A 26,783-nucleotide genomic window follows, 5' to 3' on the forward strand; every position below is an offset into this window, starting at 1 on the left:
TTTTTTTTCCCCCCTTTAATGATGATTCTTTTTCACTTCAGTGTAAATCTTTGTAATTTTTGTGGTTTTAATTAATATTTTCTTTCTTTCTTTTTTTGACATTTGCCATGAAAAACAAGAGAGATTTGAAGAATTTAGAAAAAAGATCATAATTTTCCATAATCACTATTTATTGATCAAATGTCGTTGAAAATCACGACTGTTGCTTCTCACACAAAACAAAAGAGAACATCTGCACACACACATGTTATAGGACTTGAAATTAATGAAGATGGTGAAGCAGTTCCCATTGGCCGTGGACTGGTCGGACAAACAGATGCAAGAGAAGTTTGTCTTTGATTTTATCTTGTAGTTTTAATTAACTTTGCTTTATTTTAGGCAGCATCAATTGTAAAAGATCTTATTTTAGCGAAAAAAGAAGCCGGAAGAGCAGTTTTATTTGCAGGTCCACCAGGAACAGGAAAAACTGCCTTGGCACTTGGTTTTGATTTTGCTTTTTAACTCGTAGAATATAATTCTCTTTATTCATTAGCAATTGCACGAGAACTTGGACCAAAAGTCCCATTTTGCGCAATGACTGGGCCAGAAGTTTATTCAGCCGAAGTTAAGAAGACTGAAGTTCTGATGGAAAACATGCGTCGTGCACTTGGGCTTCGTATTAAAGAAAATAAGGATGTATACGAAGGAGAAGTTACGGAAATAACACCACAAGAAACAGAAAGTCCAACATCTGGATATGGAAAGACTGTTTCTGCAGTTGTTATCGGATTGAAAACCGTTAAGTCTGCAAAACAATTACGTCTTGATCCTTCTATTTATGAAGCAATGCAAAAAGAAAAAGTGATGGTTGGAGATGTGATATACATTGAGACAAACAGTGGAGCAGTTAGAAGAGTTGGTCGATGTGATGCTCATGCCACTGAAGCTGATCTTGAGGCAGATGAATATGTTCCATTGCCAAAGGGAGATGTTCACAAGAAGAAAGAAGTTGTGCAAGATCTCACACTTCACGATCTTGATCTTGCAAACGCACGTCCACAAGGAGGTCAAGATATAATGACAATGATGGCTTCACTCGGAAAACCAAAAAAAACAGAAATAACAGAAAAATTGAGACTGGAGATAAACAAAACTGTTAATAAATACATTGATCAAGGATTGGCTGAACTGGTTCCCGGAGTCTTGTTCATTGATGAAGCTCATATGCTTGATTTGGAGTGCTTCACTTTCCTCAATAGAATGCTTGAATCAACATTAGCACCAATTGTTATTTTGGCTACAAACAGAGGAACGCACAAAATTAAGTTTGAAATTTTTATAATTTCTTTTTCGACTCATAATTTTTATATCGTCTTTTTTTTTCAAATTTCATTAAAAAGGGGAACTGACATTATATCTCCACACGGTATCCCAACAGATTTGCTTGATCGTCTTCTTATCATCCGTACACATCCATACACAGTGGAAGAGATTGCTCACATTTTGAAGATCCGAGCAAATGTTGAAGGAATCAGCATCTGCGACGAGGCGCTGGAGGCGCTGGCAAAGATTGGAGAAGAGACATCGCTGCGATATGCACTTCAGCTTCTGACACCTGCTTCAATCGCTGCGGAACTTGAAGGAGAAGACTCTGAGATCCAGGTGAAGCACATCGAGGAAGTGCATGACCTTTTCTTGGATAGCAACACTTCAACAAAAATTCTCGAGGCTCACAACGAAGATTATCTCCACTAATTATCATAATCATGTCATTAAGATCATTTCTTGGAACATAATCAATATTTCTTTTATTCATTCGCTTTTCTATTAAAATATAGTCATCTATAAAGTACATTTTAGATTTTTCTGGATTTAAGCTTAAAAAATTTTTAAAACAAGAGTTTAGCACATACATCCTTTGCAAATTAGTTTTGGCTGAAAAATTTTTTAAAAAAATATTTAACACACACAATGAATCCAGAACGGAACGTGTTTATAAAGAAAGCATGTCTTTGATGTCAAAATCAATATGACATGAAACAGAAGTGTTGTGAAAGTACCATTGGTAATATCAAAAAAACAATGATAGGAAGAAAAAAAGCTACAATTAAAACGCTCCCCACTTTCCGAGCTTACAAAATAGCACAAACACCACCACTTGTAATCATCTTCTTGATAACCTCTTCAAATGCCTCACGAACACCAATATTCTTCATTGCGCTGCATTCCATGTATTTCACAGCTCCGATTTCTTTTGCAACACGATTGCATTCCTCAGGAGGAATGCATGTGCTTGGAGATGTTTCACGAAGATCGCATTTTGTTCCCAGCAAAACCATTGGAGCTTTAGGTCCCTTGGCTTTTAACTCAGGAACCCACTTCTTTTTAACATTTTCAAACGTATCTCTGTTATCAACTGAGAAACAGACAAGGAATATATCTGTTCCTGGATATGACATTGGCCTGATTTCATCAAAATCTTCCTGACCTGAAAAATGAAAAATAATAATATCATTATCACAATTATTCTACTAACAACTACAAACCTGCTGTATCCCACAGTGAAAGTGCTAACATTTTTTGGCCAACTGGCACTTTGCATGTATAATCATCAAACACACTAAATAACAAAAAATAATCGGTTAGAAATAACAAAATTCCATAAACATAATCGAAGCATACGCTGCAGGTTGAATTATAAGCAAGGAAACCGATGAATTGTTTATCAAAAAATATATGAAGAAAAAAACGTGCCAAATTCCTTTTAACAAATATAAAATCACAAACTTGGTACATAATCTATGATGAAAATTTAACGGTGGCAGCGTAAAAGTTAAAATTCAAGATCATTCAGATTAGAAAAGATTGAGCAAACCTTTTGGAAATTCACCTTTCGCATATACTAACAAAAAAATTGATAACAAAATTATGCGGAATGTACGACAAAACAGTTGCAAACCCATTAACAAGCAAGTTTTTCCAACTGCACCATCTCCAACAATGACGAGTTTTTTCTGTTGGATCGGACGTGGCAATCAAAATGCAGATGCAACAAAATATTGCAAATAGATGAAAAAAAACAATGCGGTTGCAAATGTTGCAAATAGATTTACAATAGAAAAGGAACTTAAACGCTAAACACACTTTGTAGTCAGACATTGAAATAAACTAGATCAGACCCTTATTTGAGAAATGCAAATTGCTTTCTTATTTTTATGAATGAATGTTTATTGTTATTTGATATACAAATATATACAATAAATTGAGCTATAATCGCTCGAATTAAACATATTTTGATTCCTTAAAGTTTAAATTTCTTTTCATAAAATTAAGTTGAACATATTTGAAATAATCGAAATTGTCAACTTCAGTTTCCTTTGTGAAACTGAACAAAATGGACAGACATTTAAAAAAAGAAAAAAAAACCAAAAATTTGTATTCAAAATGAAATCTGTTTTTATGCTTCTCAATAAATCATCATTTTCATTTCCTCTGTAATCGATCCAAAGTGATTTGCAAAAAAATTTAACAACAAAAATACATCAATTATTGTCATTTTATGATTCACAAAACCAAATAATGAATGTTGATTGTCAGTCCCGTCTATAATTTTTAAATTGACATTTATTTCTTTGCTTTGATTCCATATTTTTGATTTCTCCATTGCTTTTTCTTGTTCGGCACGCATTCATCTGTAACCCACAAAAAGCATTTCTTCATTGGAGTTGTTTTGAATTGCCATTCTCTTCTACGTCTACAATTTTCTTTGAGAGTTGAGCGTTGCTCTGTTTTATGATTAATGCACTGCTTCTGATGAAAAGATGACGCTTTCATTGAAAATAAGCTTAGTGGGGTAAGAACAACATCATATTGATTTGAAAGAGAAAAGTCAGAAGCAGAATCTTCATTGCATTTCTCTTCTTCGAGCATTGGAGCTTCGGATGAAGATGAACTTGTTGAAGTCTTTGACAAATGTTCGTAATCTTCAATGGAAGAAATGACATGACATGGCTCAGGGGAGGAACAGGAAGGCTGTTGAAAGTCAAGAAGCGGATCAAAAGCTGGTGATGAAGAATGAATTGAAGTAACATATTGAAAAGTATTTAGCTTTGAAAGTGATGAAAAAGATGACGATTTGAAAAGCTGTGAAGATTTTGAAGAATTAATTGAATGTGATTTTGTTTGTGAAGAGGCAATAAGTTCAGAAACAGAAGGATTCTCTTTTGAAAGATAACCCATAGTTTTTCTTCTGTTTATCGTTGATGATCCTGATAAGAAAAGATAGAGATTAGAGGCAGTTTGTCTGAAGCTATCAAGACTGCTTTCATTATGCAACCCATTTGCTTCATCGATTTTTCTGTTTATCAGATTTATTTGAAAGCGTTCGAGGGATGTCAAATTTGCATTTTTAACTTTTCTTTCGTTTTTTTCCTCTTTTCTTTTGATTCTTTTCTCCAACTTCATTCTTTCTTCAGCAACTTCTTGATTATCACCATTCTCCTTTGCTGCTTTCAGCCTCTCTTTCAACTCCTCAACTGTCTCTCTGTCAGATCTTCCCCTCTTCAGCTCGTTTTGCTCTCTTTCTTCTTTCGCCCTTGCCTTCTGCTCTGCCCTGTCCCATAGCGCTTTTTCATCTTCGTCAACAATCCACCCTTTTCTCACCCAAACCCCAAACACCTGCTTAAACTCCTTTGCTGCAGCTATCTCTCTCTTTGCGACTTGAAGCCGTTTTTTCTTTTCTTTTTCGCTCTCTTGCTCTTCGGCTTTCCCCTGCTGATTTGGCATGAAGGGTATGCTGGAGACTGCTTCTGTCTCCATTTGCTGCCAAGACTTAAGCATCAGCGCTTTTTGCACATCGACAATTTCAGATCTCTTCTCCGGGTCCCATTCAGCAGCTGCATCGAACGTCATTGTGTTTTTTGTGCTTGGCGTTGGCTCCCACGTGACTAGTGCATTAACCATGTCTTCATCTGGTAACGATGAAACGAAATAGTCTGCACCTTTCGTACGATCGACGATTTCTGCAACATTTGTGTTAATAAATTGGCTGTCCTTTTCAGGACTCTTTTCTTTCTGTTGAACTAAATTTTCTGAAAGAAACCTTGAAATTTCAAAAAACATTTCGCGGTGCTCTTTTATGGGCTTAAGCAGGTCGAAAAATTCTTTTTCCACTGGATTTTTAATATCCTTATCATCAAATGTGCAACTGTGATATTTGCATAATTGCATTCTCGAGCATTTATTGTTCTTCTTCTCAATTTTTGCTTCAGTTGATATGTGGCTTTCATTTTTTTCAAGAAAAGTCAAACTATTTGAAGAAAAATGCGGGTTGTCCTTTTCATTATACAAAAATGAATGATCAAAAGGGGCGCAACGTGCTGAAGAAGCAGACGCATCAAAACACAAAGGAAAATTCAGCAGATTATAAGTTGAAGAAGTATTTATTTTTGAAGGGACATGCTTAATACTGTTTGAACTATTCAATTGTATTTCTTGATCAACGTCTTGAGCTCGCAAATCTTTTGTTTGCTGTAACTGAAAATGAAATGGAGAAGATGCATTCGACATATCAAAAGTAACTTGCTTTTGCGAAGAAATTTCTGAAATATATGATGAAGAAAGCGGAATTGTCAAAACATTCTCATTGTTCTTAAAATTGTGAAGATGCTGTTCATTTGGTTGGGTATAATAAGTTGAGTGCATTCTATGTGCATTGACTTTATTTTCTCGAAGACTAAAAAATTCAGTTTTAATTTCAGTTGGTATCTAATAATAAAAGTGTTTTTGAAATGAAAAAGAATTAAAAAATAATTTCAATCTTAACTTATTTCCAAAAAAATTGAATTTCACACTACTTCTACAGACTTGGAGTCTTTTAAATTATCCTCATTCATAAAACATTAATTCTCGAATCCAAAAAAATAAATATGGCATTAAATACCCTTTTTGGAGTAAAAAATAAGAATAAAAACATTCTATAAATAATAACAACAAACAAATAAATTAAGAAATATTGGAAAGAGTAGGGAATAAACTTAGCATATCAAAGCTTTTGCTTTTTCTTTTTAAGCTTCGATATTTCGCTTGATGAAAGCTTTTCTGTTGCATATCTAAAGGTTACATTGTGCATTTCATCAATATGTTCTTCAAGAAATGCTTTTAACAAAGCTACATCTCTTTTCCCAACCTCTCTTAACATCCAGCCGACTGCTTTGTGAATTAGGTCTTGCTTATCTCCAAGAAGAGTAAGTGCAACGTTAATTGCTGGTTCAAAATCGCCCTTCTTTATTTTACAAAATGTAGCCAACATGGCTATTCGTCTATCCCACATTGACTGAGATTTTGACAGTTCGTCAAGTAATGGATCATCTTTTTTAATACGATGTTCGAGAACAATATGTGCGGAACAATCAACCAAATCCCAATTATTGACATATTCTTTATTTTTCAAGTAAAGCTCTCCAATTTCTTCTTTTTCTTCTTTGCTTCCCTTTTTGTACTTCTCGCACATCATCAAAAGTGAAAAGACTCGTATTTCATGATTAGGGTTTTTAACAAGTAAATCCAGATCATCCAGCGTCAAATCTTTAAAATCCTTCATAAAACTTCTGATTTTTGGCATGCGAATACCGAGAAATACATCTCCTTCTCCATATTGTCCTGGCGCAACACGGAAATATTTTTTCAATTGTTTTGCTTCTTCCGGAGAAGCAGCCTCCATAAATACTTGCTTCACCTGTTCCACTGTTTCAAACAATAAAATTGACAATAAATATCATTTTATTATGCTGTATAACTTTTCATTATACCTCTATCAGCAACAGTTGATTGATCCATTATTTTTATGGGTGCCATGTTTCGGGAGGAAAAAGTGGATTTATTAAATGTACAGCTTTAAAAATAATCTTCAGTATTTGGTAAGAGCAGAAGATAGGGGTACCTAAAAATCTTTAAGCTTATCATTCATCCGACATAATTATTAAGCCACATGCTATTTATATGATAAATAAAAACAATTTTTTAGGTTTGGAGAAAAATTAGTGTGTATCAATGAATAAATCTTGAAAAAAAGAAACCCAAAATATTAACTGGAAAAATAATATTGAAACGTCACGGCTATCCACAACTCCAAAATCTTCTTTATATATTGCACCATTGAAAAGCATGATAGTACGTCCTGCTTCAAGGTATTTGACGGTAATAATTTAATTTTTCCTTTTCATATCAAATTTATTAAATGGAACAAAATAATTAAAACCTTTAAAATGAATTTGAATATGAAATTGTTTGTTTCATTTTTCCTTCATAATTTTCTTATTTGATATGTAACTTATATGAAACACATGAATTAATGTGAATATCATTTTTATTACAAAATATTGCAAAACAATGAAAAAACTTTGGTACCCCTATTTTCTGCATTTACCCAGTATTTTGCATTTCGTTATAAAAAGGAGAAAAAAATGAAGGTTACAGCTAGAGAAAGGTTGTTTTTGATAGAAAATGAGTTGTAATGGAAATATTCAAAATATAATATGAATAATTAGGGACAAAATCAATCTTTGCAAAGTGGTTTTGGCTTCTATTGTATGCATGTGATCTATTGAAATATGTTTATGAGGAAATTATTTAGAATCCCCACATCCCGCCACCAGCTCCGCCGGTTGCACCGTATCCACCAGCATTGATGTTGTTCATTCCTGCAGCACCTCCGTATGCGTTTGTTGCACCTCCGAAGTTTCCTGCACCGAACATGTTGTTGTTCATGGCAGCAGCGTTAAGGTTAGCTGCACCATATCCATTGGTTCCTGAAGCGCAAACATCGTTGATGTTGTTGTACATAACTTGGTTGGCATTGCGGACGGCGTAGTTGTTGTTTCCATAAGCTCCCATTGCGTTAACATCAGCAAGGCATGCATTGGTGTTGTAGGCGTTAGCTTGTTGGCCATATCCCATCATATCTCCACCAGCTCCGTATGCGTTAGCCATGTTTGTGTTTTCATAGCCTGCACCCATCATTCCTCCTCCTCCTCCCATGTATCCCATTGGCATTCCCCATCCCATGCACGGCATTCCACAGAACTGAGCAGAGCTCAAAGACAAAAGTGCAAGAACAATGTACATCTTAATTACTTATAGTAAATTATGTCGATGCTGTTTTAAATTTTTTACGATTTATATCATTTTTCAAAACTGTAAATTTACAACATCTCGTCACTTTTTCAATTCGAATATTCTTAAGAATAAAATGTGGGTATTCAAACTTCTTACCATAACAAAATTAATGTCATCAAAAAAGACTTACATCATACTTTCCAAGGGAGTTGAAAAGAAAGTACTTGTAAATGGAGCATCTACAAAGAAGTTATTTTCGGATGCGAAAGAAAATTATTTGAAAAATGCGGACACAGGCGACGAACATTTTTATTATGAAGGGCGCTTCTGGCCTGAAGATCCAAACTCAGTCAATCGATATGTTCTTGGTTTGCGATTTTCCATTTTTTATTTATGAATTAATACGACTTTATTTGTTTCATAAATGAAGTGAGTCTTGTCAAAAATCCTGCTCTGTTTCAAGAACATCTGGAAGCTGCAATTAAAGTTTGTATCGAAACCGTTTCAATTTGTTTACATTTAAATTACATATTAATATTTAGAAAGGAAAAGAATTGGAAGCAGCTGCTTCCAGCTTGGCACAAGAAACATCTGATCCTGCCCCGCCAATGCCCTCAGACGTCATTGAGCCTCCTGAACCATCACCTTTAGCATCTTCTTCTTCCTTTTCCTCTGAAAGCGAAATTCCTCAAACAGAAGAACAAACAAATTCAAGCAATCAGATTATGCAAGAAGACCAAAGTAAGGATTTGGAGGTTTCAAAAGATAAGGAGCCAGAAAGCAAACAAGAACCTTCAAATGCAGACAACCAATCAGTTTTTCCAAGTGATGATTTGCAAGCGAATGAACCACCAGCACCATATCCAGAATCATCTATTGAACCATCAGCTTCACCTGCACAATCACCAAAACCAGAGTTGTCTCAACCACCTGAAATGTCAGCAGAACCTTTGATGGAACCTCCGCCTACCGTTGATACAGCACTTAGCGATCCACCTGCACCACTTCCACAAGAAGAGCAAGCTCCCCCAAGCGATCTCCCGGAGCCTCCTTTGCCTGATGTGCTTGAAGCTCCTCCAGTTACACCGTCACTTCAAACGCCAGCTCTTCCCGCTCCTCCAACAGAACCACCACCTCCATCAGATCAAATGATATCCCCGCCTCTGCCACCAGACCTCGGCGAGCCTGGGCTTCCTCCACAGGACGACCTGCCTCAGCCAGCCGAGATGCTTCCACAGTCGCCTCATCGCTCGATTACTCCACCGCCAGAAGAAATCGGAATCTCTTCAACAGAATGGGATCTGAGCGAAGAGAACGAAGAAGCAATGACTGCGCAGAAGGAGATCCGGTCTTATTACTTGGGCGGGTATGTCGATTTGAGGCCTCTTGTTGGGCTGACGAAGATGAACACACACGAGAAAGAAAGAAGAAAGCGCAGAAAATCGCTCAAAAAGCCTAAAACAGAACAGACAGCTGCAGACGTGTCTGACTCTGAATCGAGTTCTTCTGATTCTCTTTCTGATGAAGCTTTCAAAGCAGTCAAAGAAGTTAGTCCTGCTGCTTTGTCAATTTTGTCAGGAATGCCTTCCATTTCTCCCTCACAGCGCTCATCAAAGCCTCTTTCTTTATCAACAACGTATTCTCGTGTTCTTCTTGCAAGAGAAAAAGCATTTTCCAGGCAAATACCTTATTCCAGCGAAACTCTTTTGTCTGTGTTTTGCAGAAAACCTTAGATGTTATTCATGCATTTTTTTGTTTCAATTATCCTCGAATATTTTAATATTATTGTCTTATACGATTTTTATTTGTTTGAAGTATACTCTTGTCTTATGAAATTTGAGTTTGTTATAACAGTTTTCACATCACCATCAAGTTTTTTTATTTCATTTGGTTTTTAATTGTGATATGGGCATTAATGATCATTTTTCAATAATTCGCTTTTCTTCGTCTTAGCAGGGACAAAATGTCAAGGGAAAGCGATGACGATAATCGCAGTAATTCAGAGGAAGAAAATGAAGAAGAAGAAAAGATCATTGAACCGGAGATTCTGGTTGAAAAATTAGATGTTTGAAAAAGAATTTTAAGCCAATTGCAAATCTTATTCAAACTTCTTTTTATAGATAAATGAGATACCTTTGCTTTTGCAGCGCATTCAAGAAGGTTCGGAAGATGAAAGAGTTCCATGCGTTCAAAAACTTGGATTACTTGTTTTAAGAAGTGTGATGTTTATGACATTTAAAAAATCTCTTTCAAGCAGTGTGATTTGAATAACACAGAGCAAGAGAGCGTTCCCCTTATGCTTAATTATGGAGTTCTTACGATGATTTCTGATTTGATGAAAGATCCAATACCTGAAGATTTATATGTTTGAAATATTACTTTTCTTTTAAAAGAATAAACAGCTGTATTTAGATAGCATGCTCGGATTTATTAAATATGATACAACTTCGTACTGCGCCATTTTCACACGAAACTTCTGCGATGTTTTACATTGATCCATTGCTAACAATTTCAGAGGTTTGCCTCAAATATTAATTTTTTGAAATTTTTTATTCATTTGCTTAAATGCAATATTTGTAGGAATCAGATCCCGATCTGTACATGACTTTTATTCCTGCTTTTGCAACAATTCTTTCATCCGGGCCATCTCAACAATTAGCTTTGCTTTCTTCAACATTTGCTGATCGTCTTCCAACAATCATATCATCATTTTCACCATCATCAAGTGAAAGATTTGGCTTTGGCTTATTCCAATCTGGTGGCGATGGACTCCACAAAAAGGAGGAAATCACACCTATTCGTGTTTTAGGTTCACTTCTTGTTGGGATATCATCTTTCCTTTCATCTGCAGTCACTTCCACTTCACTATCAGCTTCCACTTCATCATCATCATCATCATCATCATCAACTTCTTCTTCTTCTTCTTCTTCAACATTGACAGCTCCTTCTTCGTCTATGTCAACAACTACACAATCACAGTCTCCAATCACGAAAGAATCGATAGATTCCTGCTTGGATCGACTTTTACCTCTGATTCCTATTCTGCCACCTTTTGCGGAGTCTGATGACGAGGTTGTTGCTCAGAATGCACTGTGGATCCTGAAGCAGTTAAACAAAAGACAGCGTGAACTGAACAAGCTCAACAAAAAGCAACTCCCAACCGAAGATGAAGTGGAGAACGAAATTGCACAGACTGTGCAAGCCGAACGAGAGAGCGTGTCTTTTGTTCCATTCTCGTCCGCAGGATCGCGAAGCAGTGCTGCCTTCAGCTTGATCCCCTCTCCTCCCAAGACGGGGCTGCGGCGTCAGGGTTCTCTTGCAGGCTTTTCGCTGCTGGCTGGCTCGCGGAGTGGGCACAGCAGCCTGGCAGAGCTTACGTGGACTGACAGAGGGACAAGCATAGTGGCTGGCGGAGGTGGAGTGAAAAGATCAGGTAGCAGCGTTGCGAGCGGGAGTTTGGTAAGTCACAGCTCTGGGAGGAGAGGAAAGGGGGTGTTTGGAACACTGCTGAGTGAGAATGAGCGCACGGGCCCAACTCCTCTTCCACCGCACTTGAAAGACAAAGAAGCGCCAGTTCCTCCGCCGTCTGTCATTGACGTTCTTCCAAAAATCATTGAGACTAACAAGCCGGACGAAAAAGGCAAATCAGGTTTGCAAAAAGAATAAAATGCCATTTTTTTTTTTAAACAATACAATCAACCAATTTCTTTTTGTTTTGTATTTGAAACATAATAAATGCATTTTGATACATTTTTTTTTCCACATTTAGTTTTCGAGTTAAATGTCCGTCGTGATCTGCTCTTCTGTTTTTCTCAGCCATCTGCAGCCGAAACATTTGGAAATATTGTTCTTCTAAACTCGCCTACAACTACAACAGTTGCACTGGACCTGATCGTTTCACAGGGAATTTGGAAATGCGACTTCAGATTTAATAAAACACAAAGAAACAAAAAAGGTTTGCTCAAAATTTTGATGAAGTGCGAAGGGGATGAAAACAGAACTGTTTCAAATTTGATGTATTTTAAAGCTTATGATAATTATTCGAATAATCACTTATGTTTCATGTGCATTTCAATTTATTCACTTTAAAAAATCATTAAGCTGTTGGGGTGATTGACTCAACAGCATACATAGGTTCAGATTTCCTTCCTGGAAGAGGCAGAGAAAGTTTAGGCTATTATGGATTGAAGTGTGTTCATCCTTGTTTGCAATGAAAATAAACAAAACTGTTTTTTTTCAATTCTTAATCACCTTTTGTGTAATCGATTTTAATTCTATAAAAAAACACACATCTCATTAATGATGATGTGTTTCTTTATCTTTATCTTTATCTTTATCTTAATCTTTATCTTTCTTTCTTTCTTTCTTTTTCTTTTTCTTTTTCTTTTTCTTTTCTTTTTTTAAAACTATAGTGCGCCTGTGAGACAGGGAGGCCAATGGATAATGGGGAATGACGAGTGGGGAGATGGCGATGTTGTAAGTGTGGAATTGAATATGTCCACAACTGTGCACACTTGTCACTTCTGGGTAAATGGCAATCAGCAGCCCGTTTATTTTACCCATTTGCCAAAATCGCTGAAAATTATTGTTTGATTTTAATTGAATTTCTTAGCTTATGACAATTTTTTTTTCTTAAAATGAAATTTCTTATTTAGGCTCTTATAAGTGGATCAGGTGCTACGTTTGAAGTTATTGCATTGAAGCGCTTGGCTTCTTCAAACTTAAGAATAATGCTATGGGAAACTCCTGTTCAATGGTCATGATCTGAATGAGTGATTAATTTCGTCTTTGTTCAATATTTTATTTTATTCTGATAGAGAAATTTAAACAAAAAAAGTTTAGTTCAAGAAGAATCTTGCTTGAAATTGTTTATATGAGATTCTTCCAATTGTTGAATTTTTATTTTTTGCTATGATTATTTTGTTTGATGTTTCATTTTTGGGATTATTTGTCAAATGAAAATTGATTACAATTCTTTTTGTAAGGTAAAGGATTATGGCTGCTATTTTTTGTGTTTTTATAATTTTTTGTTTTTTGCTATTGAACTTTCTTCAACTTTTTTTCTTAATAAAATATTACAAATGAATAATTTCAAAATTATTAAATTTTGTTTCAAAGCCATAATTTCAACTCAACGTTTTTTGCGTTGTGATGATTCAAATAATGGTATTGAAGATTTTTCAACATTTAACGAAAATCATTTCAATATTCCCATTGTCTGTGAGAGTCGCATTTAATAGTCTCGCAGCTATCTTTTGTTTCGAAGACAGTCTCAAAACTCAATGATTTCCATCCTGCACTTCTTTTTGTGCGCTCTTCCATTTGCATTCACCCAAAATGAAAACAGTTGTTGCGAAAAGGAAATCGGGAAATGTCTGAATAATCGCAACAACGACAATGCCATTCCATATGATGAACAAAACACTGTAAATTCTCATATTAATCCATTCAAAACTCTCGAAATATGTAATGTTGGTCGGTGCTTGTGGCTTGACACTCACATTCGAAACTCATCAATGATTCTGTGCAACTCCTCATTGGTGTTGAGCACACTCTCCATCTCTCTCCATTCGCATCCCTCATTCATCGAAATCGATGACAAATCACAATGCAAAATGGGGGGTGTGGTTCTCCTGCTTGAGCAGCCCAATTCATCACCCTTTGCATCTTCTGGGTTTTTGCTGTTTTGCAACGCAACCCTTGCACATGCTGGGCTGGCACATGAATTGTCGAGCAGCCTTGTGTGTGCATCAGGGAACAGCCACACCCGCTTCAAGGGTTGCTCTTTTCATGCTCTGTCCCACCCCCACCCTCACCCATTTCTTGTTTGTGGTGCTGCCTCTTCGCTCTCCCTCTCGCACTGTGTGTTTTCCAACATCACATCCCTTGCCCACACCTCCACCCAGCAACACCCAAACCCATGCTTCAGGAGCTGTGATGCTGCCAGTTGTGTGTGTGATGTGGCAACAGACCCGCTTTCCTCCATTTTCCCACTCCATCTCACAAGCCACTCGTTTCGATCCTTCAACAGCTCATTCTCCAGGATCTCGAACAACAAGATCACAAACAGAACTGTCATCGAGTCTTCGGATGAGGAGGAGATTGTGTTTGATGATGATGAGTTCGAGGTGAGCGAAACGGCAAATGATGGAGGTGCTATTTATGTTAACAATGCAAACAGCTTGATCATTGCAAGGTGTAAATTTTCTCATTGCTCTTGCAAAAATCATGGAGGCGCAATAGATGTGATAAATGTTCGAATGTGCAAAATATATGAAAGCATTATCACAAATTGCAGTGCGGGAGTTGATGCAGGTTCATTTCGTGTTTCTGGCTCGGATAATTTTTTTGCTGAAAACTGCATGTGCACAGAATGCCATTCAAATAATTATTATGGATGTGTCGGAGTATTCAGCATCAAAACAATTTTTATTTTCTCCAATAACACATTTTCTCATTCATATGCGTCAAACGATTGCGGTGGACTGTTGATAAGCAACTCTGAAGATGATAACATGATAGTTTCAAACTGTTTATTTTCTCATTTAACTGCTTCATGGTGTGGAAGTGCTTTTGTATTGCATCAAGGAACATCGAGATTTCCTCCACAAAGCAGGTTTCTGTTTTTCATGAACAACACATGCACAGATCAGTATTCGGGGGCAGACTTCGGGTGTGGGGAGGGATGGGACGGGGTGGTGAACTCCACGCACTTTGAGCACTGCTACTCGCTCAGCACAGGCATCCGCAGCTTTGTGTGCACGGCCGGCTTCCGCCCCTGCACCGCCGGCTACGAGGCCGACTTCATCCGCGCCCCGACCTATTCCACCATCCATGTGGCCCAGCCTGCCCGCGCCTCGGGAGGCGACACGCCCCACTGTGGCGAGCTCGGCAGCGAGTGCGCCACCATCGCCCACGCCCTCACCAGACTCGCCCCACCTGCCCCACCTGCCCCACCTGCCCCAGATGCCTCAGATGCCCCGCAGCCAATCGCCGTCCTCCCCGGGTCGTACCAAGAGCCGGGCGTGGCAGTGGCCCAGACACACATCCGCATCAGCAGCAAAGACCCAGCCAGCCCGGCCGAGGTGCGGTGCAACACCACCGGCGCAGTGCTGTTTGCCACAGCCAGCGGCGCGCTGGAGCTGGCGCAGCTGGTGCTGGTGGCCGACTGGGGCGTGTGCCCAGCCACACCGCTGCTGGTGCTGGACGGGGACGAGGGCGCAGTGGCTGTGGCCGAGTGCACCATCACCGGCGCCGGCCACTCGGCTGCCAACCGGTTCCGCTCGCCGGTTGTTGTGCTGCACAGAGGGGCAGGGCGGATCACCAGATGCACCGTCACAGCGCTGGTGCTGGACAGCGCGAGTGCAATCTGGGTCGGGAGGCGCTGCACTGCTGCTGTGGAGTGCACTGTGTGTGCACACATTGTGCGATCCTCGGGGTGCGGGGGAGCCATTGTCCTCGAGGAGGAGGAGGATGTGGAGGAGGATGGAGACAGCATTGCCAGTGCCAGTGCCAGTGCCAACACAAACGAAGGGGATGCTGCACAAGCGATATCTGGGTGTGTCTTTGAGGACTGCTGTGCAGAAGGGGATGGGAGTGGCGGCGGGGCAATATGTGCCAGGCTCCGAGGCAGAGGCTGCTTCACAGTGAACGCGTCAGCCAGCTCGGGGTGCACCCTGCCTCTTGTGCGCCATCACAGCCACAACAGCAACACCACCAGAGCCTCTCATGGCACAAATGGTGGTGATGATGGGAGTGGAGGCGAGGCACTGTTCAGCAGGTGCAAGAGCAGCGGATATGGCGGGGCGGTGTATCTGGACTTGGCCGAGGGCTTCGGCACACTCCTGCTGGACGGGGTTGTGTTTGGTGGCTGCGAGGCTGCGCTGGGAGGCGCCAATGTGTTTGTGAACGGGTGCGCCCTCACCCCGGCCAAGATCAGCACCTCCACCTTCTGCTTCCCCTTCGACCAATCCTCTGCCGACGACCTCATGGGTGTCGATCGCGCGCTGCCAGAGGTTGCCCCGTTCACCCTCGCAGTGTTTCTTGTCCCGTTCCCAGGCGCTGCTCATGTGGCTGGCCAGCCCTCCCGCGCATCCAACACCCCCTTCTGCGGCTTCTCCTTCTTCCCCTGCCTCACCATCCCCCATGCTGCCCGCACCCGCTTCCCCGCTGCTGACCCTGCCATCCTGCTCGATGAGGGCTTCCAGCTCTGCGAGAGGCTTGCTGCCGATGCACATGCTTGGAGCATCTCGTGTGTGCGCAAAGGGATGGAGGTGCCTGTTGGTGCGCCTCCGGGCTTTTCGTCGCCCTCGCTCGTCGCAGTCAGCACCGAGGCAGCCATCGCAGACATCCGCTTTGCTGTGCCGGCCTCGCTCGGCTCAGCCACAGCCCTGGTCGAGGTGGCAGGGGCTGGCAGCCTGCGGATGGCCAGCTGCAGCGCTGTGCACAAGCACGACGGAGCCACAGCACCTGGCGATGGCAGCGAGGAGCAGCTGACCTTCGCGCTGATCGCTGTTCGCTCGGGGAGGCTGGTGCTGAGCGAGTTCGAAACACTGGGCGAGGTGGCAAACACCATGTTTTCGCTGATGGAGTGCACAGGGAGCAGCAGCGTGGTGGAGTGCAGCGGGTGTGTGATTGGGGGCGGGGAGAAGGGGAGCGGAGACGGGGGGTGTGTGAAGATGGCTGGGGTCGGAGGAGGCAGTGCAAGGCTGGAGATGGAGAACTGCACAGTGGCGAGGTGCAGCGCCAGAGGCAGCGAGGCCAGAGGAGGCGGCGTTGCAGCCGAGCTGGCAGCCGGGGCAGTCCTGCTGATAAACGGCTCGACCTTCGAGGACTGCGCTGCCGCCGCTGCTGCTGCTGCGGCTGGCGGAGGCCAGGCACAGACCCGTGGCCTGGGCGGCGCGGTGTTCGTGGGGGAGGCAGATGCCGCCAGGCTGTTTGCCCTCGAGCACGTGGTGTTTGCCAGATGCGATGCGTGGAAGGGCAGAAAGGTGTTTGTGTCCGCCACCGTGCTGTCCGCAGTGGCTGATGCCGCCCATTTCAACTGGGCCATGACCAGCGCCGACCTCAGCACCCTCGACGAGCTCGGCGGATTCGAGCTGGCCACAGCCGATCCCAGCCGCCCCATCCCGCTTGCCGTGTATTTCTGGACCAACATCACCACCCACGTGTTTGTCGACGGAGACACAGGCTTCGACTTCAGTGCATGCGGGCACTCTGCTGCTCCCTGCCTGACCATCCCTCACGCCCTTTCCCTCAGGCTCACCCCGCTTCCCCTCCCCTCCTCCACCCTCTCCATCGCCTCCCACTCCTCCATCTCCGAGCCTCTCCTCCTCCTCCTCCCCCCTGCCCCCACCTCCCCCTCGCCCACCTCCCTCCCGTCTCTTCGCCTCCACGGCTGCACCCCAGACACCCCGGTCCACGTCTCCGATCCCACACCCAGCCAATCCGACGCCTTCCTCGCCTCTTCTGTCGACCTCGCCATCGACGCCATCTCCTTCCTCCTCCCTTCTGCTTTCCCCCACCACTCCTCCTTCATCCTGACATCTGCCCCAGACGCTGCTCTCCTTTTGCAGTGCTGCTCCTTCTCCATGCTCACCCCCCAAACACCCCTTGCCTATGTGATCGTGCTGGCAGCACAAGGGCGTGTCTCTCTCGACCACTGCACCCTCGCCTCCGTGTCCTTGTCGCGCCCTTTCCTCGAAATAAATGATGCATCCACTTCTGCGACACTCACATCCCTCTCGGTCTCCTCCTCTTTGCTCGCTGGCACTCCCCTCGTGTCCATCTATCCACCTGCTCTGGCTGCTTCGACTGGCTTGGCTGGCTTGGCTGGCTTGGCTGCCCCAGACCCCAGGACAGCCATCGTTCTGGACTCTGCCAACATCACCAACATCGTGCGCACAGGCAACGGGCCGGCTCTGGTGTGTGCAGAGAGGGGATGTGCCATCGACTGTGCTGCCGAGGCGTGTGTGCTCACCAGCTGCGTGAGCGAAGAGTCTGCCGAGGGCGGAGCCGCAATGGTGTGCCTCGACTGCGACAAGTCGCAGCTGCGCGTGTCTGCCTGCATCCTCACCCAGTGCATCTGCTCCCGCACAGCCGGCAGGGGCGGCGGCCTCTTCCTCGACTGCTCCCGCCCTGCTGGCGCTCCTCCCATCCCCCTCTCCATCCTCAACCTCCGCTTCGCCCTCAACGACGCCTTCAGAGGAAAGGACCTCTTTCTCCGGTGCTCCTCCATCCCTGCCCAGATCAACGAGTCCCTCTTTTCCCTCGACTTCACCCAGCCCTCTCTCGCCACCAACACCTCCATCTGCGGCTCCGACTCCTCCCACACCGACCCCGACCTCGATGTCGACCTCGATGTCGACCTCCTCCCCTTCATCACCTTCTACCGCGCCCACCAGATATTCGTCGACCAGGACACCGGCTCCTCTGCCCGCCAGTGCGGCTCCCTGCTTGCCCCCTGCGCCTCCCTCTCCACAGCCGTCCTCCACATCGCCCCTTCCATCGGCAACATCCTCTGGATCTGCTCCTCCTCCTCCTTCGACGCCCCGACCTCCCTTGCTGACATCCGCGTCGAGTCTGTCTCTGCGAGTCTTGTCCCTGTGCACTTCGCCACCCCCATCCCCATTTCTTCTGATCTGTCTTCAGACCGCTCTGCTGTTGTCGCCTTTCTCAACACCTGCATCCTCACCCACTGCCACTTCTCCTTCCACTCCTCCTTCGCATCTGCCCACTCCTCCCTCTTCTCCCTCCTCGACGGATCCCTCGCTGTGTCCTCCTCCCTCTTTTCCGCAGCCGACCAGCCTGTCCGCCTCAACTCCACCCTCCTTTGTGCTTCCCGAGGCACCCTTCGCCTCTCCAACATATCTGTCCATTCCCTCCACCTCGCCTGCCCTGCTCTTCGTGCTCTCCCCGCTTCCTCCCTCTTCCTCTCCCACGCCAACCTCTCTGCCCTCAGTGCTGCCTCCCCTGTGCTCCTGCTCGACGATGGCTCCAGCTGCTCCATCGACCATCTCATCGCCACAGATCTTGCTGTCACAACGGGCAGTGTTGTTCTTCTCAATCCCCTGGCCAATCCCCCTTCTTCTTCTTCTTCTTTAGAATCAGATCAGCCAGAAGGCTCCTTCAGCATGATGCACTCCGTCTTCACTGCCATCTCGCTCACCCAGCTCGGCTGCAGCGTGTGCCAGTGCAACCCCACCACAGCTCCAGTCTATCTCGCAAACTGCACCATCGCCCAGAGCGGCGCTCCCTCTGCCCTTGGGCGTGCAGCCCTGTTCTCCCATTGCCCTTCAGTCACACTCGAGGCCTGCTCAATAAATGGAGGCGCCCCCCAGCCGCCACAAGCCTTCACCAGCAACTCACCAGACACCAGCAACAGCAGCAGCAGCAGCAGAGTGACCATTGAGCCAGATGCATCAGATGCACCTGGGGAACCAGAGAGTGTCTGCGAATGGAATGCCTCTCTCATCCACTGCCAGAGCACCGCAGCTGTCCTCAAAGACACAACCATCTCTGGCGCACAGCTGGGCGCACTCTCTGCAGCTGCCGGCAGCATCCGTGTCGACCGCTGCGAGTTCGCCAACAACAGCCCCGCCATCCCCAATTACCCCTCTGCCCGCCGCAACATCATCTGCTCCGATGCCTGCACCCTCACCATCCCCTCCCTCTGGCCTGGCGACCCCTTCCTCCCCGCCTCCTCCCTGTGGCTCCTCAACCGCGGATGCACCCTCCACGGCATCCCCGCTCACCACCCTTCCCCGCTCTTCGTCCCTGTGCTCCACAGCGTGCAAGCCAACCACACACCTGACGCCATGGCTCTCACGTTCAGCGGACTGCTCCTCGCTCCCTGCAATCTGTCCTTCGCTGTTGTGAAGAGCAACGGCGAAGAGAAGGAGATCGAGAAGCACAACTTCGATCCCGACGGGTTCCTGTCGGAAACAGAAGCCGAAGGGAGCGTGGCAAAGGACCTCGTCAGCAGCTGCGGAGATGAGATAGAGGTGAGTGTGTGCATTCTGTTTGGGGATGCAGATCGCCCTTCTTCGACCGATTCCTTCATCCTGAAGAACAGAAGCGTGCCCAAGGCAAATGGAGACGAAAGGGTTGTTGAGGGAGGAAAAGAAGAGAAATCTTATTGGCTGTTGGTTGTGATTGTGCTTGTTGTGATGTTCTTGATTGTTTTCATTGGATTTATTTTGTTTGTAATTCGATGGAGAAAGCAAAAGAGAAGAACAGAAGAGTTGGAAGTGATTGTGGAAGACACAGTGAGGAAGGATCCGAAGGCGTTTGAGATGGTGACGATGGAGATGTCTCCCGAGGAGCAGTGGAGGAGAGCAGAGAGGGAGGCAGAGAAGAAGAATGAAGAGAGGATCAAGAAGAGGGTGTATGCGAAAAGCTTGGGTCATTCAGAGTCATCTGAGCATTTGTTGAGCGAGAGTGGCTCCACTGAATATATATTGGGGAAAGACTCAGACAAGATCCCCGAATGGGTGCTGGAGAAGGTTGATGATGAAGAAGAGGTGAGAAAGAGATCTCCTTCACCATCCATCTCATCCACTTCAACCACAGACACATCAGACACAGAATCCACGTTTGTTCGGGGGGAGGATCTGTGCCCCACCACATCGTCCATGTCGAATCTGGTGGATGCCATGGCCTGCTCCTCGCCTCACGAGAAGCTGATTGTGGATCTGAGGGATTCGATGTTCATGCTGCTGCATGGGAGGAACAAGACAAAGGAGATGGCGATCGGCACTCTCCAGGAGCGGCAGATGACAGCTGCCCAGATCCTGTTCTGGGTGGCCAACCTCGCCCTCCACTCCTTCGACGAAATGGAAAATCCTCTTTCTTCTCTTGCCAACCTCAGCCCCCACATCGTGCTGTTCTCCGAGCACATGGTCATCTGCATTGCTCTCCACTCCGATTGCTCTTCTTCAGATTCTGATTCATCCTCCATCTCTTCGTCAACTGTTGTCACATCAACAAGTGATGATGATAGAGACTCTCTGCCCTCGTCTGCCTTTGAAGACGAGGACGATTACAAGAAAGAGTGTCTGAGGTGGAAGGCGCCGGAGCTGCTGAGCGGCGCAAAGAGCCACGCGACAAAGAAGACTGTGGTGTTCTCCATCGGGATGATGGTGTGGGAGTGCCTCACGCTCCAGATCCCGTTCGCAGAGTACGAGGCCGAAGCAGCCGGCCGCAAGATCTCAAACGGAGAGAGGCCAGCCCCCTGCACCTCCCACGACATCCCCCTCGCCCACACTGCCTGCGCCGCAACCTCCCAGCAGCCCCACGCCAGGCCCACCCTCCTCGACCTCAAGAAGGCCTTCATCGCCCTCTTTCCGCCTGCCTCTGCCATGATCACCGCCTCCGACGCAATCGACCTCCTCGACCCCGCTGCCGTCCCTCCTCCCTCTGCTTTGCCGGCCTCTGCTGTCTCCCAGGCACTCACCTCGTTCTGACTGGCTCCCTCCTGCATCCCTTGATGAAAGAGGGAAAAAAGAAAAAAACAAAAATAAAGGAGGGGAATGGAAAGAAATGAGGAAAGAAGCATCTGAAACAGTTGTTTTTATTATTATTTATCTTTTTTGTGGCATCCTCAGCGATGCGAGTTTTTCGTGTTTGTGTTGCGTTCCCAGGCCAGCAGCATCGCCACTTCGCTTCTGCGCACCTCCCTCCAGACAACGTGTGATCTCACAATCACCCTGTCTTTTCCGCGTTTATTTTTGTGTTTTTGTGTTTTTGTGTTTTTGTTTTGCTGGCCAACCTTTTTCGTTTTCGACGGGGTGCAGATGCGCAGATTCTGCCAAAATATTTATGAAAATTATTTTTTTCCCTCCTCAGTTCGTGGAAATCAACAAACATGCAGAAATCTTTTTGTTTTGTTTTTTCTTTTCCCTGGTGTCTTGGCAGGAGTTTCGATCCATTTCAAGGCTGCTGTGTGAGAAAGGCAAATAGCATTCATAACTGCATGTGTGCATGCGTGCATATGCAAAGACACAAAGGAATGGAGCTGGCTCACAAATCCTGTTTCAAAGAACAATGTGCTTCCGGCTCCAACAAACACATCGCACTCGATGGCGGGAGTTCTCACCACGCAAGCATCCTTTCGCTTTTTCCACCCCGAGCCCTTCGCCTGCTCCGACAGCAACAGAACCAGGAACACAGCTGACATTTATCTGTTCTGGTCTGTGCGCCAGCTCGGCAATCAGATGCTTCGGGGATTGTGCTCGCACCTTCCTCGTTTTGTGCTTGTTGAACGCGAGGTCAACCGATTTTGATTCAATGATAACAGCAACGCTGCAGCGATGCAAAAGCCAATTAATCATCATCACAATGAAAAATGATAATTTGTTCTGAAGACACACACATGCACATGCACACATTTCGGTGGGGATAAAAGAGCTTCATCAGAATATTTTCTCTTTCATTTTCTTGCACTTAGAATGCTTTCATTTGCTCATTTCCAACAAAAGCAGTGGGATTGTCTTTCTTATCCTGTTTTTTCAGCAGAAGAGAACGTGCAATGTGGCAAATCCTAAAAAAAAATATAAAACAGGAATTCATGAAGAAAAAACGCAAACAAAATATGAAAAGCGATTTATTGTCCTCTTTCATTTAATTTTTTTGGATAAAAGATCTTGAGATTTTGGATGCTGAATATCAGGAACGCTTTCCCAGTGAGAAGGCATTGCAACTTCTTTCATGTTGCACTTGAAACAATTTTTGGTCTGACTGTTCTTTTCAAGGAGCTTCTGGAGGAACAGTGTGCGGTCGACTCTTCCAAAGCACCTGAAAAGGCTCTGATAATCTTTTAAAACTGTATTTCAGAAAATGAGGTTGATCAACTTGAAAAAAACGTAATTAATAAAGAAGATTTTTAAAATTATTTTTTACAGAAGCTTCATCAAACAAAAGCTTGCACAAAATTCAGACAGATCTGAAAAGAATGGTAGCATTAAGCAAAGGGATTTTACATAAAAGAACTGACATGACACATTGCATTCTTGGAAATCTTTTTCGTCATTTGTTGTTTGAATTCTTTTTGAAAGGATTTTTTAATCATGACAAAAAAGAAAATGATTTTAGTTAAAAACTTATTTTTTTCAAGAAAACATAGAGCAAACTTTGTTCTAAACACAAAGAAATTATCATTCTGAATTTGTATGTCTCATGTTTCAATATATTTAATTCTTTTCACCTCTTTTTTATTCTCTTATTTAATAAAACAAAAATTCCTCTTCATTTTCCAGTTTCCAACAAAACAGGATAAGAAAGACAATCCCACTGCTTTTGTTGGAAATGAGCAAATGAAAGCATTCTAAGTGCAAGAAAATGAAAGAGAAAATATTCTGATGAAGCTCTTTTATCCCCACCGAAATGTGTGCATGTGCATGTGTGTGTCTTCAGAACAAATTATCATTTTTCATTGTGATGATGATTAATTGGCTTTTGCATCGCTGCAGCGTTGCTGTTATCATTGAATCAAAATCGGTTGACCTCGCGTTCAACAAGCACAAAACGAGGAAGGTGCGAGCACAATCCCCGAAGCATCTGATTGCCGAGCTGGCGCACAGACCAGAACAGATAAATGTCAGCTGTGTTCCTGGTTCTGTTGCTGTCGGAGCAGGCGAAGGGCTCGGGGTGGAAAAAGCGAAAGGATGCTTGCGTGGTGAGAACTCCCGCCATCGAGTGCGATGTGTTTGTTGGAGCCGGAAGCACATTGTTCTTTGAAACAGGATTTGTGAGCCAGCTCCATTCCTTTGTGTCTTTGCATATGCACGCATGCACACATGCAGTTATGAATGCTATTTGCCTTTCTCACACAGCAGCCTTGAAATGGATCGAAACTCCTGCCAAGACACCAGGGAAAAAGAAAAAACAAAACAAAAAGATTTCTGCATGTTTGTTGATTTCCACGAACTGAGGAGGGAAAAAAATAATTTTCATAAATATTTTGGCAGAATCTGCGCATCTGCACCCCGTCGAAAACGAAAAAGGTTGGCCAGCAAAACAAAAACACAAAAACACAAAAACACAAAAATAAACGCGGAAAAGACAGGGTGATTGTGAGATCACACGTTGTCTGGAGGGAGGTGCGCAGAAGCGAAGTGGCGATGCTGCTGGCCTGGGAACGCAACACAAACACGAAAAACTCGCATCGCTGAGGATGCCACAAAAAAGATAAATAATAATAAAAACAACTGTTTCAGATGCTTCTTTCCTCATTTCTTTCCATTCCCCTCCTTTATTTTTGTTTTTTTCTTTTTTCCCTCTTTCATCAAGGGATGCAGGAGGGAGCCAGTCAGAACGAGGTGAGTGCCTGGGAGACAGCAGAGGCCGGCAAAGCAGAGGGAGGAGGGACGGCAGCGGGGTCGAGGAGGTCGATTGCGTCGGAGGCGGTGATCATGGCAGAGGCAGGCGGAAAGAGGGCGATGAAGGCCTTCTTGAGGTCGAGGAGGGTGGGCCTGGCGTGGGGCTGCTGGGAGGTTGCGGCGCAGGCAGTGTGGGCGAGGGGGATGTCGTGGGAGGTGCAGGGGGCTGGCCTCTCTCCGTTTGAGATCTTGCGGCCGGCTGCTTCGGCCTCGTACTCTGCGAACGGGATCTGGAGCGTGAGGCACTCCCACACCATCATCCCGATGGAGAACACCACAGTCTTCTTTGTCGCGTGGCTCTTTGCGCCGCTCAGCAGCTCCGGCGCCTTCCACCTCAGACACTCTTTCTTGTAATCGTCCTCGTCTTCAAAGGCAGACGAGGGCAGAGAGTCTCTATCATCATCACTTGTTGATGTGACAACAGTTGACGAAGAGATGGAGGATGAATCAGAATCTGAAGAAGAGCAATCGGAGTGGAGAGCAATGCAGATGACCATGTGCTCGGAGAACAGCACGATGTGGGGGCTGAGGTTGGCAAGAGAAGAAAGAGGATTTTCCATTTCGTCGAAGGAGTGGAGGGCGAGGTTGGCCACCCAGAACAGGATCTGGGCAGCTGTCATCTGCCGCTCCTGGAGAGTGCCGATCGCCATCTCCTTTGTCTTGTTCCTCCCATGCAGCAGCATGAACATCGAATCCCTCAGATCCACAATCAGCTTCTCGTGAGGCGAGGAGCAGGCCATGGCATCCACCAGATTCGACATGGACGATGTGGTGGGGCACAGATCCTCCCCCCGAACAAACGTGGATTCTGTGTCTGATGTGTCTGTGGTTGAAGTGGATGAGATGGATGGTGAAGGAGATCTCTTTCTCACCTCTTCTTCATCATCAACCTTCTCCAGCACCCATTCGGGGATCTTGTCTGAGTCTTTCCCCAATATATATTCAGTGGAGCCACTCTCGCTCAACAAATGCTCAGATGACTCTGAATGACCCAAGCTTTTCGCATACACCCTCTTCTTGATCCTCTCTTCATTCTTCTTCTCTGCCTCCCTCTCTGCTCTCCTCCACTGCTCCTCGGGAGACATCTCCATCGTCACCATCTCAAACGCCTTCGGATCCTTCCTCACTGTGTCTTCCACAATCACTTCCAACTCTTCTGTTCTTCTCTTTTGCTTTCTCCATCGAATTACAAACAAAATAAATCCAATGAAAACAATCAAGAACATCACAACAAGCACAATCACAACCAACAGCCAATAAGATTTCTCTTCTTTTCCTCCCTCAACAACCCTTTCGTCTCCATTTGCCTTGGGCACGCTTCTGTTCTTCAGGATGAAGGAATCGGTCGAAGAAGGGCGATCTGCATCCCCAAACAGAATGCACACACTCACCTCTATCTCATCTCCGCAGCTGCTGACGAGGTCCTTTGCCACGCTCCCTTCGGCTTCTGTTTCCGACAGGAACCCGTCGGGATCGAAGTTGTGCTTCTCGATCTCCTTCTCTTCGCCGTTGCTCTTCACAACAGCGAAGGACAGATTGCAGGGAGCGAGGAGCAGTCCGCTGAACGTGAGAGCCATGGCGTCAGGTGTGTGGTTGGCTTGCACGCTGTGGAGCACAGGGACGAAGAGCGGGGAAGGGTGGTGAGCGGGGATGCCGTGGAGGGTGCATCCGCGGTTGAGGAGCCACAGGGAGGAGGCGGGGAGGAAGGGGTCGCCAGGCCAGAGGGAGGGGATGGTGAGGGTGCAGGCATCGGAGCAGATGATGTTGCGGCGGGCAGAGGGGTAATTGGGGATGGCGGGGCTGTTGTTGGCGAACTCGCAGCGGTCGACACGGATGCTGCCGGCAGCTGCAGAGAGTGCGCCCAGCTGTGCGCCAGAGATGGTTGTGTCTTTGAGGACAGCTGTGGTGCTCTGGCAGTGGATGAGAGAGGCATTCCATTCGCAGACACTCTCTGGTTCCCCGGGTGCATCTGGCTCAATGGTCACTCTGCTGCTGCTGCTGCTGTTGCTGGTGTCTGGTGAGTTGCTGGTGAAGGCTTGTGGCGGCTGGGGGGCGCCTCCATTTATTGAGCAGGCCTCGAGTGTGACTGAAGGGCAATGGGAGAACAGGGCTGCACGCCCAAGGGCAGAGGGAGCGCCGCTCTGGGCGATGGTGCAGTTTGCGAGATAGACTGGAGCTGTGGTGGGGTTGCACTGGCACACGCTGCAGCCGAGCTGGGTGAGCGAGATGGCAGTGAAGACGGAGTGCATCATGCTGAAGGAGCCTTCTGGCTGATCTGATTCTAAAGAAGAAGAAGAAGAAGGGGGATTGGCC

At 45.0% G+C, this 26,783-nt stretch overlaps 13 protein-coding genes across 13 annotated transcripts; 5 read left to right on the forward strand and 8 right to left on the reverse strand.

The window, feature by feature from the left end:
* The first annotated feature begins 162 nt into the window (after positions 1–162).
* Positions 163–1,831, forward strand: MONOS_13321 (putative DNA helicase). The gene is made up of 4 exons (XM_067866015.1): positions 163–327; positions 379–481; positions 533–1,304; positions 1,380–1,831. The coding sequence occupies exons 1-4, from the start codon at positions 181–183 to the stop codon at positions 1,732–1,734; spliced, it is 1,377 nt and encodes a 458-aa protein (XP_067724415.1). The 5' UTR covers positions 163–180; the 3' UTR covers positions 1,735–1,831.
* A 117-nt stretch (positions 1,832–1,948) lies between these two features.
* MONOS_13320 (Rac1a, Rho family GTPase) lies at positions 1,949–3,138 on the reverse strand (the record flags this gene model as incomplete). Its single annotated transcript, XM_067866014.1, has 7 exons — positions 1,949–2,467; positions 2,526–2,599; positions 2,647–2,662; positions 2,767–2,778; positions 2,855–2,881; positions 2,939–2,993; positions 3,124–3,138. 7 exons carry the CDS (start codon positions 3,136–3,138, stop codon positions 2,112–2,114), a joined length of 555 nt encoding a protein of 184 aa, XP_067724416.1. The 3' UTR covers positions 1,949–2,111.
* Positions 3,139–3,412: 274 nt separating this feature from the next.
* Positions 3,413–5,873, reverse strand: MONOS_13319 (uncharacterized protein; the record flags this gene model as incomplete). Its single annotated transcript, XM_067866012.1, has 3 exons — positions 3,413–5,069; positions 5,448–5,745; positions 5,832–5,873. The coding sequence occupies 3 exons, from the start codon at positions 5,871–5,873 to the stop codon at positions 3,604–3,606; spliced, it is 1,806 nt and encodes a 601-aa protein (XP_067724417.1). The 3' UTR covers positions 3,413–3,603.
* Positions 5,874–5,901: 28 nt separating this feature from the next.
* MONOS_13318 (DNA alkylation repair protein) lies at positions 5,902–6,823 on the reverse strand. Its single transcript, XM_067866011.1, has 2 exons — positions 6,789–6,823; positions 5,902–6,723 (listed from the first exon to the last, which is right to left on the reverse strand). Exons 1-2 carry the CDS (start codon positions 6,814–6,816, stop codon positions 6,023–6,025), a joined length of 729 nt encoding a protein of 242 aa, XP_067724418.1. The 5' UTR covers positions 6,817–6,823; the 3' UTR covers positions 5,902–6,022.
* Positions 6,824–7,443: 620 nt separating this feature from the next.
* On the reverse strand, positions 7,444–8,224 carry MONOS_17828 (uncharacterized protein). Its single transcript, XM_067870786.1, has one exon. It carries the CDS (start codon positions 8,101–8,103, stop codon positions 7,609–7,611), a length of 495 nt encoding a protein of 164 aa, XP_067724419.1. The 5' UTR covers positions 8,104–8,224; the 3' UTR covers positions 7,444–7,608.
* Positions 8,225–8,263: 39 nt separating this feature from the next.
* MONOS_13317 (uncharacterized protein) lies at positions 8,264–12,857 on the forward strand (the record flags this gene model as incomplete). The annotated part of the gene is made up of 12 exons (XM_067866010.1): positions 8,264–8,462; positions 8,525–8,580; positions 8,637–9,802; positions 10,048–10,159; positions 10,215–10,311; positions 10,371–10,459; positions 10,507–10,611; positions 10,675–11,743; positions 11,864–12,049; positions 12,196–12,283; positions 12,507–12,681; positions 12,750–12,857. The coding sequence occupies 12 exons, from the start codon at positions 8,264–8,266 to the stop codon at positions 12,855–12,857; spliced, it is 3,450 nt and encodes a 1,149-aa protein (XP_067724420.1).
* Positions 12,858–13,844: 987 nt separating this feature from the next.
* Positions 13,845–14,093, reverse strand: MONOS_17829 (uncharacterized protein; the record flags this gene model as incomplete). Its single annotated transcript, XM_067870787.1, has 1 exon — positions 13,845–14,093. The coding sequence occupies one exon, from the start codon at positions 14,091–14,093 to the stop codon at positions 13,845–13,847; it is 249 nt and encodes an 82-aa protein (XP_067724421.1).
* A 630-nt stretch (positions 14,094–14,723) lies between these two features.
* Positions 14,724–17,637, forward strand: MONOS_17830 (uncharacterized protein; the record flags this gene model as incomplete). The annotated part of the gene is made up of 2 exons (XM_067870789.1): positions 14,724–17,295; positions 17,354–17,637. The coding sequence occupies 2 exons, from the start codon at positions 14,724–14,726 to the stop codon at positions 17,635–17,637; spliced, it is 2,856 nt and encodes a 951-aa protein (XP_067724422.1).
* A 244-nt stretch (positions 17,638–17,881) lies between these two features.
* On the reverse strand, positions 17,882–18,475 carry MONOS_15303c1 (uncharacterized protein; the record flags this gene model as incomplete). The annotated part of the gene is made up of 1 exon (XM_067868171.1): positions 17,882–18,475. The coding sequence occupies one exon, from the start codon at positions 18,473–18,475 to the stop codon at positions 17,882–17,884; it is 594 nt and encodes a 197-aa protein (XP_067724423.1).
* Positions 18,476–19,910: 1,435 nt separating this feature from the next.
* MONOS_17831 (uncharacterized protein) lies at positions 19,911–21,557 on the forward strand (the record flags this gene model as incomplete). Its single annotated transcript, XM_067870790.1, has 1 exon — positions 19,911–21,557. One exon carries the CDS (start codon positions 19,911–19,913, stop codon positions 21,555–21,557), a length of 1,647 nt encoding a protein of 548 aa, XP_067724424.1.
* A 570-nt stretch (positions 21,558–22,127) lies between these two features.
* MONOS_17832 (uncharacterized protein) lies at positions 22,128–22,506 on the reverse strand (the record flags this gene model as incomplete). Its single annotated transcript, XM_067870791.1, has 2 exons — positions 22,128–22,395; positions 22,466–22,506. 2 exons carry the CDS (start codon positions 22,504–22,506, stop codon positions 22,128–22,130), a joined length of 309 nt encoding a protein of 102 aa, XP_067724425.1.
* A 1,023-nt stretch (positions 22,507–23,529) lies between these two features.
* On the forward strand, positions 23,530–23,829 carry MONOS_17833 (uncharacterized protein; the record flags this gene model as incomplete). The annotated part of the gene is made up of 1 exon (XM_067870792.1): positions 23,530–23,829. One exon carries the CDS (start codon positions 23,530–23,532, stop codon positions 23,827–23,829), a length of 300 nt encoding a protein of 99 aa, XP_067724426.1.
* Positions 23,830–24,400: 571 nt separating this feature from the next.
* On the reverse strand, positions 24,401–26,722 carry MONOS_15306 (uncharacterized protein; the record flags this gene model as incomplete). The annotated part of the gene is made up of 1 exon (XM_067868175.1): positions 24,401–26,722. The coding sequence occupies one exon, from the start codon at positions 26,720–26,722 to the stop codon at positions 24,401–24,403; it is 2,322 nt and encodes a 773-aa protein (XP_067724427.1).
* Between the last annotated feature and the right edge of the window lie 61 nt (positions 26,723–26,783).

The sequence above is a fragment of the Monocercomonoides exilis genome, assembly GCF_001643675.1.
Source record: "Monocercomonoides exilis strain PA203 chromosome Unknown scaffold33-1116896, whole genome shotgun sequence".
Classification (NCBI taxonomy): Eukaryota; Preaxostyla; order Oxymonadida; family Polymastigidae; genus Monocercomonoides; species Monocercomonoides exilis.

Coding starts and splice junctions, on each gene's coding strand:
- MONOS_13321 (XM_067866015.1), top strand. CDS start 181: ATGTCGTTGAAAATCACGACTGTTGCTTCTCACACAAAACAAAAGAGA. Junction 482..532: donor AAAAACTGCCTTGGCACTTG/GTTTTGATTTTG, acceptor TTTATTCATTAG/CAATTGCACGAGAACTTGGA. Junction 1,305..1,379: donor AGAGGAACGCACAAAATTAA/GTTTGAAATTTT, acceptor TTCATTAAAAAG/GGGAACTGACATTATATCTC.
- MONOS_13318 (XM_067866011.1), bottom strand. CDS start 6,816: ATGGATCAATCAACTGTTGCTGATAGAG. Junction 6,724..6,788: donor ATCAACTGTTGCTGATAGAG/GTATAATGAAAA, acceptor TGTTTGAAACAG/TGGAACAGGTGAAGCAAGTA.
- MONOS_17828 (XM_067870786.1), bottom strand. CDS start 8,103: ATGTACATTGTTCTTGCACTTTTGTCTTTGAGCTCTGCTCAGTTCTGT.